Here is a 19207-nt window from a genome sequence, read left to right on the forward strand (position 1 = left end):
AGACCTTTGTGTGAACCAGAAGCTGGGAATATGGGGATGTTGGGAGCTGGGCTTAGGCGCACACCCTTGTCTCCATACCCAGTTTAGCCCTGCAGATGAGCAGGCGCATGCCTGAATAGGGTTTCTCTGACAACCCATTTGAAGAGTGCTATCATGTCCTCCTCCTCCCAGTCTTCTCTTCTCCAGGGTAAACAGACCCAGTACCTTCAACCTTTCTTCACAGGACTTATTTGCTGTGACCATCTTTGCTGCTCTCCTCTGAACCTGTTGCAATTTGTCTACATCCTTCCTAAAATGCTGCATCCCAGAAGTGAACACAGTACTCCACAAGTTCTGACTAGTGAGGACTAAAATATAACTATTATCTCATGACCTGCACACTACGATTATATTAAAGGCAGCCTGGAATCACATTAGCCTTTTTTGCAGGAGCATTACACTTCTGTCTGATGTTCAGTTTGTGATATGCTATAATCCCAAAATCCTTTTCACACATACTACTGCCAAGCCAGGTACATATTTATCTCTACCCAACCCCACAGTCTAGGCCAAGGGTGGGCAGAAAGTAGATCTCCAGATGTTTCGGACTTCAACTCCTAGCATTCCTGACCACTGGCCATGCTAACAGAGCCGTTGGAGAGCTGAAGCCCAAAATATTTAAATATCTACCTTCTGCTCACCTTGGCTAAGAGATAATGACTGGCTCGGGGTCATAAGTGGAAACGTCATAACTAAGGATTTGAACCCATTTCTCCCCAGTCGGAGTCTAACCACACCTGTGACGGCTCTTCCCTATGTGGGCATAGGGTAGCATCCGATGTTAGTCCTACATAGAGTAGACCTACTGAAATGAATTTCAATGGCTCTCCCCAACTTAGGACTAAATGAACGGGGCAAGTTAGTTGCGACTAACTTGTCTCGTTCATTTCAATGGGCCTACGCAACATAGGACTAAACGAATGGATCTTCGGGTAGTTGCGACTAACTTAGGCCTCATTCATTTCAATGGGTCTACTCTGCGTAAGACTCACGGTGGATACTAGCCCTTGGGCTGCTACTGTACATATCATCCGCTTTCTCGCCACTTTTCTCCTCTCTATATTTCCTCCACCTCTCAGATTTCTTTCCCCAGGCGGACAGCTATGCTGCAACTCTCCGTTCTGCGTAGATTTTATCCCCCCCCCCATCGCTTTTATTCAGCTCTGTTGTTTCCCCCCCACCCCGGTCCCCCCAAAACTCACCAGGCGTCGACTCCACCCTGTGATTGGCCGCCGTGTTTCTTGGGGACGGAGCGGGGCGTGGTTTAGCATGGAATGCTGAGGCTTGAGCGTCCCAGAACCGGACGGTCCGGCTTCCGCGGCGGCGCGCTGATTGGCTCGCCTCCCGACAGAGGGGGCGGGAATGGAATGTTGGGGAGTTTGAGCGTTCCGGAGATACTTTGATTCGACTTTCTCTCCTCCGGGCCCCCGCCGTCACTCCGCCAGGCTGCGGACGGCGGCGCTCGACGCGAATGAAACAGCAGGGCGCGGGTTATTACAGCGCGATCGTATGTCCGTCTACTCGGAAGTAAGCCCCATTGAGCTCAGTGGGACTTACTCCCAGGTAAGTGTGTGGCTACTAGAGGCTGCTACCCCCCGAGCTGACCTTCCGGATCAAGAGAAAGGGGAACGTTTGGAATTGCCCGAAGTGCACTAAAGAAGCCCCCCAAGCCCGAGGTCCTTTTAAAGCGGCAAGGAGGGTTCCAGGCATCCCCTGGAGGGATCGAAGGAGCCGCGGAGACCCGACTGCGAGAGGAAGCAGGAAAGTCGCGAGGAGGTACATGCATCGTGCTGCTCTTGTTTAGCTCGTCCGCGATCACCGCCCTGCACACTCGGGGGGGGGGGAGGCGGGGGGCCCACATGGGTGCCCGTTGGGCAAGGCCTCGGCAGTGCCTTTTTGCGGGGCGTAGTTTTCACGATTCGTTGTAAAAGTTTGCATATTTTGTCAAGCTGCTGCGAGACTTCCGTTCAAACTTCTTTCAAAACTCTCATCACAAGCTCTCTCTCTCTCTCTCTCTCATTCTCTCGGCCCTTGAAATAGACCTAAACTGGTTCAATGTCAAGAATTCCCCTAGCCTTGTTTTTTTTAAAAAAGTGTGTATGTGTGTTGTGATTGTGCGGGAACTGGGACCACATGCGAGCATCCGAGCTTTTGTCTTTCTGTGATTACCTGCATTGGTGAATTTTAGAAGGGGGTGCACAGCAATTATTTTTTTTTAAAGAATTGTATGGCATGTATTATTACATTTATAGATCACCTTTTTCTGCCCAATGAGGATAATACTTCATACATTTGGTGAAGCAGACTGGCTCCATAAAAGCTTAAGTAATGAATTTGTTAGTCTTTAAGGTGCTACAAGACTCTTCGTTGCTTTTCCTTCAAGGAGGTCCAAGTGGCAGCGAAGTTCCCTCCCATTCTATCCTTACAACAGCCCTGTAAGGTAGGTTAGGCTGAGAGGCAGTGACTGACTCAAAACAGATTTAAAGAAAAGAAACTCATCACGTCCCATTCCCTAAAGGAGCATGGGAGACTCTCTGAAAACCTGAAGGTGTGGCTGACTTAGCACGATATATTGTGTATTTAGTGGTGATTCCCTGAATCTCCTTCAAAGCACTTGGTGAGTGCATTAAGAAACAGTGAAACTAAGAAATGCTCCTGTCAGTGGAAGTGAGGAAACAGCTAGGTGATTAAAAAGACAAATGTGAGTCAGCCGCATGCACTGAAAAGTAGGTGACAGGAATCAAAGGGCTGAGTATCTTAATACAACTCTAAATTCGTATTAAGTGCTCTCACTGTAGTGTGATAATAAAGCATTGAAGTAATCTGTGTTTACATCAAGAGGATTGGAGCATGAGAAAACGCTTCCATAAAGGGTCCCACATCAAATAGTTCCCACTCTGTAGGGTTGCTGGATTGTAACCTGGAGATGTCACCTTTACCTTTAACAACATGTATGACACAGTTTGCTGCCTCTGCTAATCCCAGCATCCAGGCAGTTTGACACCTGGAGGTGGCCACCATTTTAAGGGTGATTTTAAAGGGGTCTCAAGTAGAGAGCCACCTTTTCATGTGGGCCTTACTTCTATGTCCTTGGCAGCAGCCTGACTCGCATAAATGAAGTCCGGGGTAGCTTTTTCACTGCTTACCTTTGTGCCAGGAAAAGCTTCACCAATTTAGGGCTCAATCCTACGCATGTTTAGGTAGAAAAATGTCATGGCTGGCTGGGGAATGCTGGGAATTGTAGGCCTTTTTTCTGTCTAAATGTGCATAGGATTGTGCTTTTAATGTCTGAGTATCTGGCTGCTCTTTTAAAGGAACAGGAGCAACACTAGTAAAAAAAAGAAGGAGCATAATAAATGGAGAAATCAACATCTCTGTTGCTGTTGAGACATTTTGAAGGCTAATAGATTTATTGTGGCAGAAAGGCTGCTTTGTCAGATGCATTGACAGAGAGTTTATTATTATTAAAAATTTAATAATTTTTCCCACTTACTTCCCACTGCAAAAAGTCATCTCGAAGTGACTTACACACACAACTACAGAAATCCCTAATTAATATAATGGAAAAAAACCCAAATCAATATAAACCATAATCGGAACAATAACATAAATAAAAATAAACACTATAAAACATAATCTAAAAACAATACAATACATAAAGTGCCTAGGAAAATAAGTACGTCTTTGCCGGGCACCAAAAAGATGACAGTGTCATAGAGGCCGGGAAATGGTAAACAATGGCCAACTTGGCCATGAAAATGTAAAATCTACAGTCCGTAAAGATCAAAGGTAGGCAAGATGAGCATAGTGATGGAACCACCACAGCTGCAATTGCTGTTGACACTGAAAAGGTGGGGGTTAAAGAGCCCTCGGTCTGATCTGTGTGTCATGGCTCATGTCATGTGGGAATTAATCGGGTGGGGTGAGCCTTGCTGGTCCTTCTGCTCCTTGCTTAAATCAAACTATGAACCACAGTTTTTTGTTTTAAAGTTTTAGCTGCCAGTCATGGCTTACACACGTCTGGAACAACTGCAGCATTTGGCACAAATGCAGTGGTGCAGCTCGGGCAGGACTTTGGAGCCAAAGTCCAGGGCCCCACAACCAGGAGAGGGGAAATGACCACCCAGAGAGCAGCAAATGATGATGGGGGCACTGAACAGGCCTGGTGTCAACACCAGGGCCAGCACAGAACCCATTGGCGTTGATACTGGTTGCTGAAGAATCCTTTCTTTCTCCTTATTTATTTATTTTTTTTTAAACATTGTATAGTCAGGGGACAGCCAGCCAGGCATGTACATGGCTATCAATGCTTATTTTATTCTTTGCACTTCTGTCAAAACATATTGCCCCTTCTATAACCAAAGGATGCTTATTTCCCACCAGGGGTGCAATCCTATGCATGTTTAGACAGGAAAAAGTCCTACAACTCCCAGCATTCCCCAGCCAGTATGCATAAGATGTATGCGTACCTAAACATGTATAAGATTGCACCCTAAATGTGTTTCGTGTCAGGGCAGCAGAAACAAACTCTGTTCTGTTTCTGTAATCCCAATGGTGCCATAGTTTAAGTGACTGTAAAATGTGAAACTGCACTTGCTCAGAGTATTCCTTTTTTTAAATCAGGCAAACGGTCAGAGTCTGACATATCCAGAATGTAGAAGCAGTTATTAAGCATGGAGCGGGGGGGTCAAACAGAGAAATGTTAATTATGTGCTTCATAACTGAAGTGATACACATGGCTACTTTCTAAAGGAAGTCCTGATAAGGCCTATAAGTACAGGGTCTAAAATTCCCTAGCTGCTCTGCTACACAAATGGGTCTTAACTGGTAACTGGCTCCAGAGGATCGGGTCCACCACAAAGCAGGTTCTGCACCACACTCCCACCGACCCAGCCTTCACTTCTGATTCATTGGAAAATAGATGCAGAGGCTTAAGTTCTGGGGCCAAATGACTCGCATCTCCTGTAAGCAGAAGAGCTCTGAAGAAGTAACGGTTTGGGGGGATGAAGCTAAGCATGGGATCCTGTCACTGTTGTGACTCAGTTCCAGTCCCACTTGGATCCCAAGGAGTTTCTTCTGAAATCAGTGGAGTTGCCCACATAAAAGAGTGATTCCTTCCCCAGCGGGTGGCAGAATGATGCTCTTAGTCATCAGCCCCAAGTGTCGCACGCACGCGCACACAGGAAATTTGAGCCTGGGCTCTCCTTCTTGACTCACCAGTTCTCTGAACCCATGCCGGGCCACCCATTCTTTGGAATTAGTTCAGAAATCTTTCCGGAGTTGAGCAAGAAGAGGATTTGGGGAATCTATGCAGACATCGTTTCTTCTTTCAGTTCTTACCCAATGCAGGCCCCCAGGCTGCATTTCCTGATCAATCTAGAGTAGAAATGTGAAGCCCCAGAAAAATGAGGGAGAGAAACCGTCTTTCCAGACCTTCAGGAAGCCCAGGGAAGACTTCTTGGCTCTCAGTAAAGGACTGTGTGCATGCATGTGTGCGAGTATGCGTGTGCATGTGTGTGCAACACAATTCTATACAAGGGCATAAAAAAACGGAATGTACTCCTGCGTGCTGAACCGGGAGGGAACTCAACATTCTGGGAATCTTAGCTTTCCTTTTTTCTTTTCTTTTTAAAAAACGTTTCTAGACGATGTGACTTGAAAATATGTGAACAATTTCTGGGGAAACCTCAGGGGCTAAGTAAGAGTTTTAGTAGTTGATGGTGGGGAGTGGGGGTGATGGAGGACTCTGCCCTGCTCCTTGCTCCTTCTTTTACCTAGCAGAACAGCGGCATGATCCTACAAATGTCTACATGGAAATAATGCCTACTGAGTCCAGTGGGGCTTTCTCTCAAGTAGGGATGTCGGAGAAATCCACAACGAAAGCAAATGAATGTTATGGATCCAACTGTCGGATTGATTCCACAGCAGAGCAACTTTTCCCCTATCGGGTGGATTCAATAGACTTTGCAGACCATTTTTTAATCTTCAAGCAGGAATTTTGCACAAATTTTGTCCTAGAAAAATACGCAGAAATAAAAACCAGCTGAAAATGTGCATTTCCTCCATAGGCTAAAGTGTGAAAATGCACATTTCAGGGGATCTGTGCTTTTGGGTGGGATTTTCATATTTTTGTACATGCGAATTTGTTCAAATTCGGAAGCTAAAATAATCAAATTCTGTTGATGGGTGGACAACGGAATGAAAGGCCCCTGACAACCTGCAAAACACAGATAAAATGGATTTTACACAATCTGTACATCCCTACTCTCAAGTAAAAGGACATAGGATTGCAGCCTGAATTAAAAATATGGATATCTGATCTGCATCGTTTATATAGGTTGCAAAATTCAGGTTACCTTGGTATAGGATATCAAGATTGTTGTTTTTTAGCATTGACTATCATTTCCTGAGTCTCTCTACTTATGATTTAATAATAGCTTGAAATGGCATGGAGCTTTTGGGCCGCAGCAGCACACAGGTGGCTCAGCTTTGGCTTGAACTGCATATAAACATTGTTGAATTTCACATTGTTGTCTCTTCCTTTGGGGAAGGAAATCTGCACTTCTGGAGTAGGTACTGAGAATGCCTCCTGGCAGGGGATGATGGGAGTTGTTGTTCAACTCATCACTCTGCCACCTTCCAATCTCTGCCCAGTAATTCCCCTAGTGGATAATCACACACAATTGCTATTGGCTAGTGATCCAGTCCTATACGTGGGTGTTCAAAAGTCAAGTTACTCTCGGGTAAATGGTTACAGGATGGCAGTTTATGCAGTGCAATACAACAGGGTATTAGAATCTCCTCGGATCAGAACACACTGGGATGATTAATCGAAAGCTGGGCTTATGAACACAATACAAGGAACGTAGAACTGCGGGTTCTCTGAAATAAACAGAGGAAATGCCAGTTCTTACTTCCGTTCTCACCCAAGCTGGTAAAATAGGTCGGTCATAATCTTACTTGGTGCAGACCATCCGAAGCAAGAGGCCAGTGCCGGCTCCAGGTTTTTGAGGGCCTTTGGGCAAGACCCCCTCAATGGGCCCCCGTCCCTCGGCGCCTCTGTCTTCTCAGTGCCATTGTCACCAGCTGCTATGGCTCCACATCCTCTTTCTCACTGTTGCTATGGCTGGCTTGCTTGACAGACAGAGAACCAGGGAGCAAGCAGGCCATGGCATCTCCCACTCCTCCTTTGCACCACCACCATTGTCTGCGCCAGAGCAAAAGGCAGGTGAACAAGCAGGTTGCAGTGGTGACAAGGAGGAGCAACTCCATGAGGCTCTTGTCAGTGGGCCCTTGCTGGAGTGTGGGCCACCGGCAAGTGCCCCACCGTGCCTCCCCTTGATGGTGGCCCTCCAAGAGGCAAGCGCTGAGCTGAGAATCAACGGTCCCTCTCTCTAGCTTTATGGCAGAAGGTGTAGCATGGAATCCACGGAGCTTCCCACCGAACTCCCAACTGAAGTTGCTTGTCAGAAGATCAGAGGGCTTGTTCAGACGAATACCCTCCCCATTCAGTGGATGCAACGCAAGCCACGCCAAAGCAGCTGTGGGCTTCCTTCCCTGGGAGCTGCACATCTGGCTTTGGTGAGAGGGGGTGGGGGCTATGTGCATACAAGTGTATGCCCTTAGGCCCCTTTCATACTGATGGTAAACTGGGGGTGGTGGCCAGCAGTATTTAGGGGAGCTGTGGGGAACCCAACCCCTCTTCCCCCCCCCCAACCACCAGATACCCACATGAGACTGAACAGCCTAACTTAGGTAAGCCTTCCCCAACCTGGTGCCCTTCAGATGCCCTGGTGCCTTGCAGATGTATTGGATTGCAACTCCCATTGTCCCCAGCCAATTGGGGATGATAGGAATTGCAGTCTCAACGCATCTGGAAGGCACCAAGTTGGGGAAGGCTGCCTGAAGTTGTGAAATTGATACTGTGGCATGACCTGCTTCAGGTTATTGGGAAGGGTGTAACAAGAATCAATCGCTGTTGTTGATTCATGTCAGGGAGGAAGACGGGAAGGAAGAAGGCTGGTGCCTGGGTCAGAGGAAGGTCAGATGTTGCCTCCCAACTCTCTGTGGCCTCTTCCTCCTTGGTATGGGGTGTGGAGGGGGAGCATTTAGGCCTTTTCCAGTGACTGCTTCCTCACATCCTGGTTCCAGAGGCTGCTCTGCTGTGTTCCTGTGGAGCAGGGGTGGGGAATCTCTTTCAGCTTCAGGACCAAATTTAATTTTGGAGACGCTCCCAGGGGCTGCAAAGGCATGATGGGTGGGGCTGAAGGCAAGGGGGTGTGGTCAAAGGCAAAAGGGGAGGGGCCAGACATACAAAACAAGTCCAGCATATTGGAGCTTAAGGCTTTCATTATTAGTAACCAAATCTTAGGAGAGGCATTTCCTCCTTTTAGAAAGGGGGGGAGATGCACAAAAGCCAGGAAACACCCAATGATTGGTGGTTGGGAGAAAGGGGGAGGGGCCAGGGGCATAGGAGAGGCTATCTGGAAATCCCCAGCAGGCCTGATTAGGATTCCATGCCCCCAAGAAGTGCCCCCCTGGCCTGGGGCTCTGCACTCCTGCTGTATGGAATAGATTCAAAAGACTAGAAGACCCTGGTGATCACAATGTGTCTTCCCTTGCCCCTGAGAGTAACAGCCATCGATGTACAGAAAGCTCCCAAGTGTTCTCAAATAGGCTGTGTGATCCCTGATTTCATCATTCCGTTACAAATTGGTTGATTTTGGAACACCGTCTATTGCTTTGCAGCAAAGCTGTATCCCCTCAGTGTTCTGCAGTGCTCAGTGGAAGCTTGTTCTTCTGGCATCACCTGTTGTCTCTCTGTCTCTGGGGACTTTGTGTTCAGTTATTGCAGCAGAAAGATGTGTGTCGCCTGTGGCATTTCGAAAGAGATTATTCCTTTTGGCTGGATAGCAAACCAATGCGATAGCAAAGTTGCTTTGAGCCTTTCCCATTGAAATCTGCGTGGCTAAGGTTGCAGAGCTCTGGACATTTTGGAGTAAGCCCCATTGTACTCATTGGGACTACTAAGGAAGCACGCATGGGATTATACCGTTAAAAGAGCTTAACTTTGGCTGTTTTGCCCTTGAGCTTTCAAGATCTTCTTTGCAGCTGTTAAGACCAAAGGCTTAATTATTCTTTTTTTTTAATGCAATAGATTTTAAAGCAAAGATTCTTGGGACTCTAAATCAAGGCTGCAGTCTTTGCAAAAGTGCATTTGGGAGAGAAGAAGTCTGCCTGGCTATAACTTAAGCAGGTTTTTTAAAGTACAAGCCCTGCAGATGATTGCCAAAATGCAAATAAAATGATCGCCAGAAGCTGAATTAAATTTGGTCAGGTGTGCTCTGAAAACGACTCACAATATAGCTTTGCTTCCAGTTCCCTCTTCATTCTGATCTTGTCTGGTGAGTTTGGGGAGACAGTTTTGAGTTACTGGATTTTATATTTTCAAACATGGAGGATCAACAGTTGTCTGCTACTTTCCCAGTGGCCCTAGGAGCACTGAAGATTGAAACTATCACATCCTCTTCCAAATCAGGTTAAGACTCTGACTAACGTGCAGACATCCTAGCTACAATATCCAGTCACCCTTTCCCCCCCACACACTCCTCTTCCCACCTGCCTACACCAACCTGCTTTTTGTAACATCTTGCCCGATGGAGATCTTGAGATCTTGAAAGCTTGCACCTTTTTGTGATCTTTAAGGTGGCCTAATAAAGGTGTTACAATATATGGATTTTGGAATTTTTCTTGGCTGCCTTTGCTTTTTCTGTCTCTCCTGCCTGTGTGTCCCCTCCTCCTGTATCTGAATTTTCCAGTGTATCCTACCTGTTATTAAAACTTCTCTTGATTTTAGTTTTTCTCTGAAATCCAGTGATTGGTTCTTATGCTGTCTCCAGTTTCTAGTGTTATCTGTGAACTGAACTGGCCATCCATCATCTTTTTCAGTTTTACCTTTCACCCAGTTGTTTGCCCTAGCCACGTGAAATTGTGCAATCTTTTTGTAGGACAGTCGTGGATTTATTCAGTGCCTCCCAAGCTGCCAATTGCAGCCTTAATTAGGATCGCTTAGCTTCTATCAGCTGTGGGTGTCTCCGCAGACTCTACAGTCATGCAAATTCTGAGGAACACGGCAATAGTTTAAAAGGTAAAGGCTCAATCCTATGCATGTTTAGACAGAAAAAAAGTCCTACAACTCCCAGCATTCCCCAGCCAGCTGTGCTGGGGAATGCTGGGAGTTGTCGGACTTTTTTCAGTCTAAACATGCATAGGATTGCACCCTTAGGGTGTTATCTTACCCATGAAACTGGTTTAGATGTTGTCGCTTCTCCAAAAGCAGGGAGTTGTAGATTTGTGAGAATCCTGAGAATTTTTAGACTCCCCTGACATCTTTCCAAAACCAAAGCTGTTCCTTGGGTGGGAGTTACGACAATTAAACAGGCTTGAAACTACTTTAGCTGTTGGCCTCAAGATGTTTTGGACCACAGCTCCAAGCCACCATGACCGATGGTCAATGTCCTTCTGACCTCACTGTTTACAATCTCCCCCCTCCCCTGTATCATAATATACCTCTGAAACTCTCAATAACACATCATGCATCTGATGAAGTGGGCTATAGTCCTCAAAAGCTTATGCCAGAATAAATTGGTTATAGTCTTTATGGTGCTACAAGGCTCTTTGTTGTTTTTATGAATGTGTTCTTTTTACATTCCTGTTCGTTGTTTCAGAAACTTTTGAAGTTGAAAAGAAGGGTAAAAAAAGATCCTTGGGGAGAGCAATCCTTTGGCACCTTGACAGCTTTTGGGGAGCCATAGGATAGTTCTGGTTCCTGTATCTGGTTGGAGTCAGTGCTCCCAGCTTGGACCCAGGAGTCCAAGCTCCCCTCCCCCTCGCCACCAGCATGGAGAGAACCACGGCAGCTGCCTCTCTGAGGCTGCAACCTCGGAGAGAAGGTAAAGGGTGCATCCCCGTGGGCGGGGAGTAATACTTGGGGGAAGGCAAGATAGCATGTAAGATAATTACTGAGTGAAGCCCTGCTACCTGAACAAAGTAGCGGCGTTGAGGCATGGGCTCAGCCTGCAAAGTTCTTCTGAAGTGTCACTCATGGAAGCCAGTAAGCTAATTCTGGAATCTGCAATCCTGAAATGTTTCTATTTGGTACATGATCCTGTTATAAAATTCCCTCTCTAAGGGCACAGTCCTATGCAAGTTTAGACAGAAAAAGCCCTATAACTCCCAGCATTCCCCAGCCAGCCTGGCTAGCTGAGGAATGCTGGGAGCTGGAGGACTTTTTTGTCTAAAAATGCATATGGTTGTGCACTTTTTACAACATGTTAAAAAAAGGCACAGCCCAATGCCAAAGAGCTTACAACTTGACACAAAAGGTAGGATGACTGGGCTAAGGCACCTTTCCCCAACCTGGTGCCCTCCAGATGTTTTGGACTACAACTCCCAGCATTCTTGACTATTGGCTATGCTGGCTAGGAATTATGGGAGTTGAAGTCCAAAACTTCTGGAAGTCACCAGGCTGGGGAAGGTGAAATAGGTTGTTCTGGGAGGGAGTTCCAAATAGCTTGGAACCAGGGATGGGTGAGAAGTTCATTTCAGTTTGTCTTTGATAAGAATGTACCAAAATTCAAAAAAGTTCTCTATTTGGGACAAAAAGAACTTGAGGTTTGTTTGTTTGTTTTTTAAAAAAAATGAATGTAACTGAAACTGACAGATTTGTCCATCCAGGCCCAGGGCTTTGGGTGCTTAGCTCTTAAAAGTTTGGGTTTGGATCCCTGCATATTCAACCATGTTAGTGCTTAAATAGGGTTGCCACCTCTTTTTTCTGACATGCTCCTCATCTTTAATAGCTACATGGCGGGCAGGTACATCATGGCCTTCTCCATGCTGGGAATAGCAGGACTTAGTGAATTTGGCTGGTGCAGATAGATGAGGATTTCATTTCAGTTCATTTCGGATAAGAATCTGCCCAAATTCGCAAAATACATATTTGGGAGAAAAAGAACTTGAGATCTACAAAATCTGAACTGAAAGCGAAACTCATAGATTTGCCCATCGCTACTTGGAAGTGGCTTTTCGTATAAAGGAACCTGCCCCATGTCTTTTCTCCTTGGCTAGCACCAGGGCATACAATTAATAATCATTATGTGTGATGCTCAAAACATTTACACTATAAGGGAGATTTCTGCAGAACAGTACTGTGTAACTAATCAGCCCCATGGATTCTGTGATAAAAGGTAACTGCAAGCATCCTGCCAAGAGCTCTCATGAAAACAACCTCTCTCTAATAACTATGAAAGCTTGGCTCCAGCAACAATTTACCTTCCCCCACCCCCTCTATCTCTATATATATAATTGGAGTATTTCCGCCGTATGTTCCTGCTTCAAATGGCCAACTGAGATCAGAGGCACTACGACTTTAGTTTTCTTCCAAATGGCTTTCATGCTTTTCTCTCCCTTAGCTCCACAGTGTGCAAAAATCATTATGTTCCTAATAGCATAAGTAAAGTGACTTCATGGTGGCTTTCTTTTTCCCTTTTTAAACATCAAATTATCACACCGACTGATGGTGGGGTAATCAATCGGTCACTAATGCAAACCTGATCCTCAAAGCAGCCCAGCGTCTATACGTTGGAGTGTGCAGTCCTTAAAAAGTGGTGCTGGTGGAGATTCCATGATCCTTAAACTGTACATGCTTAGAAACTGCCACTTTCCTACTTGCCTGTGATGAGCCAAAAAACACAAAAAGGTCACCTTCGGGAGGTTGGACAAAGACGTTTTTGTAAAACAAAAGAGTGTTGATTCTTATATTTTTTTCCTCCGCCCCCTATTCAAATAGCACATTGATATAGTTGCATGTATGCTGGTCGTTTTTGTCATCTTCTTTGGAAGGCTGGTGTTACCTGTAGGGATGTATGGATTTTATAAAATCTGTTCTGTCTGTGTTTCGTGGATTGTCAGATGCCTTTCATTCCGTCGTCCACTCAGTGTTGAAATTGGATTTTTTCCAATTTCCTGAATTTGCGCAATTTCACACTTGCAAAAATGTACAAATCCCCCCCCCCCAGTGTGTGTGTGTGTTCATGCTTTAGCCTATGGGGGAAATGAGCATTTTTGGCTGGTGGTTTTTTGTTTTTTTTAATGTATTTTTCTACAACTAAATTTGTGTAAAATTTTGGAAAGTTTTTTTAAAAAACGGTCCGCAAGTCTGCAGAATCTGTGTGACTTGGGAAAAGCCAGTCCGCTGTGGAATGTGTGGGTCGGATTCATAGAAATCCAGACTCATTTGATTTCTCCAACATCCCTAGTTGCATGGGATGCACCCAGTAAAACGTCCTCTGGATGAACTGGGGGTGGGTTTGCTTGGATTCGGAGTCTGATGAGACATCACATTTGGTGCTTGGGAAAGGATGCTTTGTCTTGTGACTGGTGGGGGGGTTGCCTTTCTGTGCAGCATATGCCTTGGATCATGGATCATGATCAGAAATGGAAACATTTCTGGGGTGACATACCTTTTCTCTGCCAGTACCACATTGTGGTCCACAGGGGCATTGCTTGGCCTGGGCTCATGGGGCCCTAGCCCCAAATCTGTTTCCTAGAACCCTGAGTGTCCACTGCTGCGAATAGAAGGTTTCTGCTTGATCTAATTGCCATGCAGAGGGTGATTTTCATGGGGGATTGAGGCTGGGGAAGGAAGGGTTAACTCACCCGTCCCCACATGCTGCAACACCACCACCCCCATATCTCTCCCTGCATGGCAATCAAGCTTAGAAAAAATATTTTTCCATTGGCTTGGGATGATCAGCCAATGGAAATGAACTGAAGAATTGATTTTATTTGGGATTATTTGGATGAGAAATGAATTGGGCAGCTTTGCCTCCTGTGAAATTTAAAGAAATCCTAGTCATTATGTCTACATGTGCATATATAGATGATTCATATCTATGCAAGTTTTACGCAGATTTCTGTCCTATAGGCCTGGGCCTAGCAACACCCCTAGTGGTCCACCTGGAGTAAGTCAGCCTTCTCCAACCTGGTCAGCCTTTTCCAAGTGTGTTAGGTATACACCTGGGAGTTGTAGTAGTCTAATGGCATCTGGAGGGCCCAAAATTGGGGAAGGCTGGGTTATGTGGATTAGGTCACAGATGAGGAGAACGTGGCTATCCAGATGTTTTGGACTTCAGCTCCAAGTATTCCTGACCATTGGCCATGCTGGCAGGGAATTCTGGGAGCTGAAATCAAGAACATCTAGAGATCTACCATCTGCCCAACCCTGGATTAAGTGGCCTCTTCCGTTCCTACCAATTCTGTGACCCTGCTTGGCTGTTAAGTTGGGCCAAAATGTGCCATCCTGAATAGTCATGAAACTTTTGCCAAATGTAATGTGTGTTGGTTCTAACTAATTCCCAGGCATGGTGCAATCTGAGACTTCTCACTGCAAATACATTTTCACTGAATTTTGTTGACCCTCCTTGAGAAATAAAGTACAATCTCTTTCCAGTAGTGGCGACTAGCATAGTTAACAAACAACATCAACACGATCACGCAAGCATCTTGTTGTTGCCAGTGCCTTCTTCTTTTTCATTTCCTTTCTCTCTCAGACTTTGGTGTGGTGCAACTGTTCGGGAGGGTGTCCAGTTGTACCATTCATTGCAGAAGGAGAGGTCTCATACGTCTCTAGAATTTACAGCAGTGTTGTCAGGGGTTTTTAATGCTTCTTTACATAGTCATTGTAGAAAAGGAACTTGGCCCCAGTCTGACCTTTAGAGCTTTGGAGCCCCATGTTCCTTTATGAATGGTCAGTTATGTTAATCATTATATGTACATGCAAGAGAAACACATGTGTTCTCTGAGAACTTCAGTTTTGCTTTGTCATGAGGAAATGATTCAGTTTCTCCATATTTCTTAATGTTTTGCCTGTAACTAATGCTGTCAAGCAGTGTTTTAATAAACACAGGATTCTGAGAATGAATAAATCAGAGTTGAAGAAACCCAGGCCAAGGAATCAAATCCAGCCCACAGAGTCTCCCCAGATGGCCACAACCTTTTCCCCAACCACTTATTGTTCCCAGCTTTTGTGTAGTCCCCCCCCCCATTCCAAAAGGTTGAAACACCTCTCCTAATGCTTAGTTTCTGGCAGTAAGAGCTTTAAGCTGAATTATGATGGTAATTTTGAACCCGCCCCCTTTTGCCTTCAGTTCTGCCCACCCTGGAATGTGGCCCCCAAGAGCTACTCCAAAGTGGAATCCAGGCCTCAAGCTTTATTTTATTATTTATTTATTTCATTTCATTTCTGTACCACCCAATAGCCGAAGCTCTCTAGGTTCACAACAATTAAAACCACAGAGTGCCATATAAAACAATATAAAACAGGAAAGCTTAAAACCACAATATAACAGTACAACCAAACTAAAACCTAGCAGCAGTGCAGAGATTTAAAACACCAGAGCTAAAAGATTAGGAAGCTAAAATGCTAAAATACTGAGAGAATAAAAAGATCTTCACATGGCGCCAGAAGGACTACAACGTAGGTGCCAGGTGAACCTCTCTAGGGAGCTCATTCCAGAGCCAGGATGCCACAGCAGAAAAGGCCCTCTTCCTGAAAGAGGTTTTGCAGCCTCCTGGTATTTACCGTATGATCCCGCACCCTGAAGTGCCTAGGAGTGTTTGCTGGGGACCAAACTATACATTCAGAAAACCACATTGTACTCTTTTGTAAATTGTGCCACTTCACGCTAGTCTTGGCTGGGGTCGTGGGGGGGGAATCACACTGGAATGCTTCATGTTAAAAAAAATAAACCTCTCACACCACAATGAAGCTAAAGCTAGAGTCCTTCTCTATGACATGCTAACTGTTTATGTGCAAGGCCTTCTTGACATGTGGGGGTTCAAACATGTCACACCTGACCTGTGGTCTGAAATGCAATTTTTTTGGGTAGAAAAATAAGTAAGTAAGTAAAATAGTCCAGGAAAGACAATACCCGTCAAGGGCTCCTTGGAGGCCTCTCTCAGTCTAATCCAGTAGCCAAGTCCAGACACAGACAAATGGATTCTTTTCAAAGCTTTATTCCTCTTTTACAACTTAACAACTCTACCGTTAGCAACTAGATATAAGCAGCAGAGTACCTATGCCCTAAGTTGGAACAGTTGGTCCCCGTTTGAAAGGGAATTACTGGCAGACCCCTGAACTTAAGGACTAGGGAGAGTCCCTCCCCTTTTCCCTTGGATCCTCTGGGCGCAGCCGTTGTTTGCGCGCCAACCGGGCACTACGCCTCCTTTCTGCGCCCTCCATTTGGCGCCGCTCTCTGCGTCGGCGTCGCGTGTCCATCAAGTCTGCTTCCCGCGCTCTGTCACTCCCTGGACTGCTATCTAAGCTAGGAATGCTGGTGGGAGGAATCTCCGTCAGCTGTTGGCCCTGGGAAAGAGGAGCACGCTCCTCTCCCAGGAGCGACTGCTCTTCCTCAGAATCAGAACTACTCTGGGATTCTATGGGCTCAGTGTCCACCCTGACAATACCATGTGATATTGCAAACATGTAGTTTGGCTTTATATAAAACCTTTTTTGGTCTGTGATGTTAGTACATACGGGATTACACACGTGGGGAATTATGTTGGAGGGAGGGTGTTCATGGCATTGAGAAGGGAAGGGCCTTTGTTCCATCAATTACAACTTCTTTTAGTTTATGTATTTTATTTATTTAAAATATTTCTTGGCTGCCTTTCAGAGCAGAAGCCCTCCCGACACATCTTCCAACAATAAAACACATATATCCATTAAGATACTAAAAGCAATAAAAGCATAAACACAATAAAAACAGCAATAAAAACAAATGATAAAACCAGCAACGATAGCAACAACAGAAATCGTATCAGGAGAAGGCCAGGGTGAAATAATATCTTCTGTCTTTCTTCCTTGCTTCCAGGTGACTTATCGAGATGGTTGACCACCTGGCTAATACTGAGATTAACAGTCAACGCATTGCTGCTGTGGAAAACTGCTTTGGGACATCCGGACAGCCCTTGGCCGTGCCAGGAAGAGTCCTCTTGGGTGAAGGAATCTTGACCAAAGAATGCCGCAAAAAAGCCAAGCCGCGAATCTTCTTCCTTTTCAATGACCTCCTTGTGTACGGGAGCATCGTGATCAATAAAAGGAAGTACAGCTGCCAGCACATCATCCCCCTCGACGAAGTCACCTTGGAGACGTTGCCAGATACCTTGCAAATGAAGAACCGGTGGATGATCAAGACGGCCAAGAAGTCGTTTGTCGTTTCTGCAGCCTCCCAGACTGAGAGGAAAGAATGGATCAGCCACTTGGAAGAATGCATTCGCCACCTGCTGTCCAAGACAGGTCAGCAGCCCCCCACAGAACATGCCGCACCCTGGATCCCTGACAAGGCCACTGATATCTGCATGCGCTGCACCCATACCAAGTTCTCCACTCTCACGCGAAGGCACCACTGTCGGAAATGCGGCTTCGTGGTGTGCGGGGAATGCTCGCGGCAGAGATTTCTCATGCCCCGGCTGTCCCCAAAGCCTCTGAGAGTTTGCAATCTTTGCTACAAACAGCTGATGGCAGAAAAAAAGGAAACGGAGGACCAGGTGAAGCCCATGCATTCTCACTACGATCCTTCTAGTGGGGATGACAGTGATCGATCCGATGAGGACAAACTGGAACAGTGGCCAGTGGAGGCAGAGTTTTACACGTCAAACGTGGCTTGGTCGTCTTTCCATAGCTGACCTCTGCACAGTCCAGTTAATTTTAGGGGTCACCTTCTAAGGAATACAGAGAGCAAACATTTGTCTTGATGCACTTTTCAGAGCAGTAACTTTAATTGTGTTGTTCAGTTCCATACATTTTCCTATTCTGTGAATAAGGGAGAAGAGATGACCTTGGACTAGTACATCAGGGCTCGCTTGTCTCCTCTTAAGGAGTGAGTCATTTTTTTTATCAAAGGTTGAGGCAGAGCTGAATTGGATCCCAAGCATGACAGCTGTTGAGCATTCCTGAAAATGTTGTTCCTTTTAATTTGGCCTTCCCCAGCCTGGTGCTCTCCATGTGCTTTGGACTACAGTTCCCATTATTCCTGACCATTGGCCATGCTGGCTGGGGAGGATGGGGTTTTAGTCCAAAACATCTGGAGGGCACCAGATAGAGGAAGGTTGCATTAATTTAGTGATGGGGGTTAAAGACAGTCTTGTTTTCCACTGCAAAAATGCTCAAGCTAGGGAATTTTGCAGGATTGCACATTGGAACATGCTCAAACTGTGTCTGCTTGAGAAATTCATCTGTCTTCGAACTGGAGGTCAAGTTCTGGATTCAGGCATCAAAGTTATGAAATTCAGAGGAGGGTCAACTTCATGGTAGTTGCAACCTTGGGTTCCTTGCAAGAGGAAAAAAGGCAGGATATAAATGCAAGCAAGCAATAAATAAATAAATAAATAAATGGTAGCATGCTGAGAGCGTTTGATGAAGCTCTATGTGGAAGTTAATCAAGGATCAAACTATTAATATTAGGCTTTTAACAGAAGGATGAGTTTTTGGGGATCAGCTTGGTGTGGGGGGAAGCCGGAAGTTGGATGTTGCTTTGACTGCTTAATTCTGAGTACAGTTTGGGATTAACAGTAACAGGACACTTTTTGGGATGGATGCTTGGAAGCAAGATCAATTTAAGGTGCAATCCTATGCATGTTTAGATGGAAAACGTCCTGCAGTTCCCAGCATTCCCAACCCAGCCATGCTAAACATGCATAGAATTGCACCCTTAATGTTTAAACAACTCGCTTCTTAACCATGGTATTATGAGCTTTGCCCTGTATCTTAATATATTGACTATGCTTCCTAGCTTTGGTGTCTTCTGATTTTATTTTATTGTTAATATCCAAAATAATAAAAAAATAACCCAGGTTATACTTGACAGTGCTGCTTCCCCAACCTGGTGCATTCCTGTAGCTTTGGACTTCAACTCCCATCAGCCCAAACAAGCATGGGCAATGGTAAGGAATGCTGGGAGTTGTAGTCCAAAACATTGGAGGGCACCAGGTTTGGGCAAGTGTCTTGTTTGTGGCAGGCAGAGGGTTTTGGAAATGCAAATAGGCTACAATGTAGACAGCCACAATGGGAATAGATTTGACAGCCAAGGGCTGCAGCTTATACATAACT

General features: G+C 45.5%; 1 protein-coding gene across 1 annotated transcript; it reads left to right on the plus strand.

The window, feature by feature from the left end:
* The first annotated feature begins 1285 nt into the window (after positions 1-1285).
* PLEKHF1 (pleckstrin homology and FYVE domain containing 1) lies at positions 1286-18928 on the plus strand. Its single transcript, XM_084813055.1, has 2 exons — positions 1286-1815; positions 16971-18928. The coding sequence occupies exon 2, from the start codon at positions 16984-16986 to the stop codon at positions 17782-17784; it is 801 nt and encodes a 266-aa protein (XP_084669181.1). The 5' UTR covers positions 1286-1815; positions 16971-16983; the 3' UTR covers positions 17785-18928.
* The last annotated feature ends 279 nt before the right edge of the window (positions 18929-19207 follow it).

Source organism: Heloderma suspectum, chromosome 8 (genome assembly GCF_057233095.1).
Source record: "Heloderma suspectum isolate Gila_16-S chromosome 8, 16-S_ref, whole genome shotgun sequence".
In the NCBI taxonomy this organism is placed as follows: domain Eukaryota; kingdom Metazoa; phylum Chordata; class Lepidosauria; order Squamata; family Helodermatidae; genus Heloderma; species Heloderma suspectum.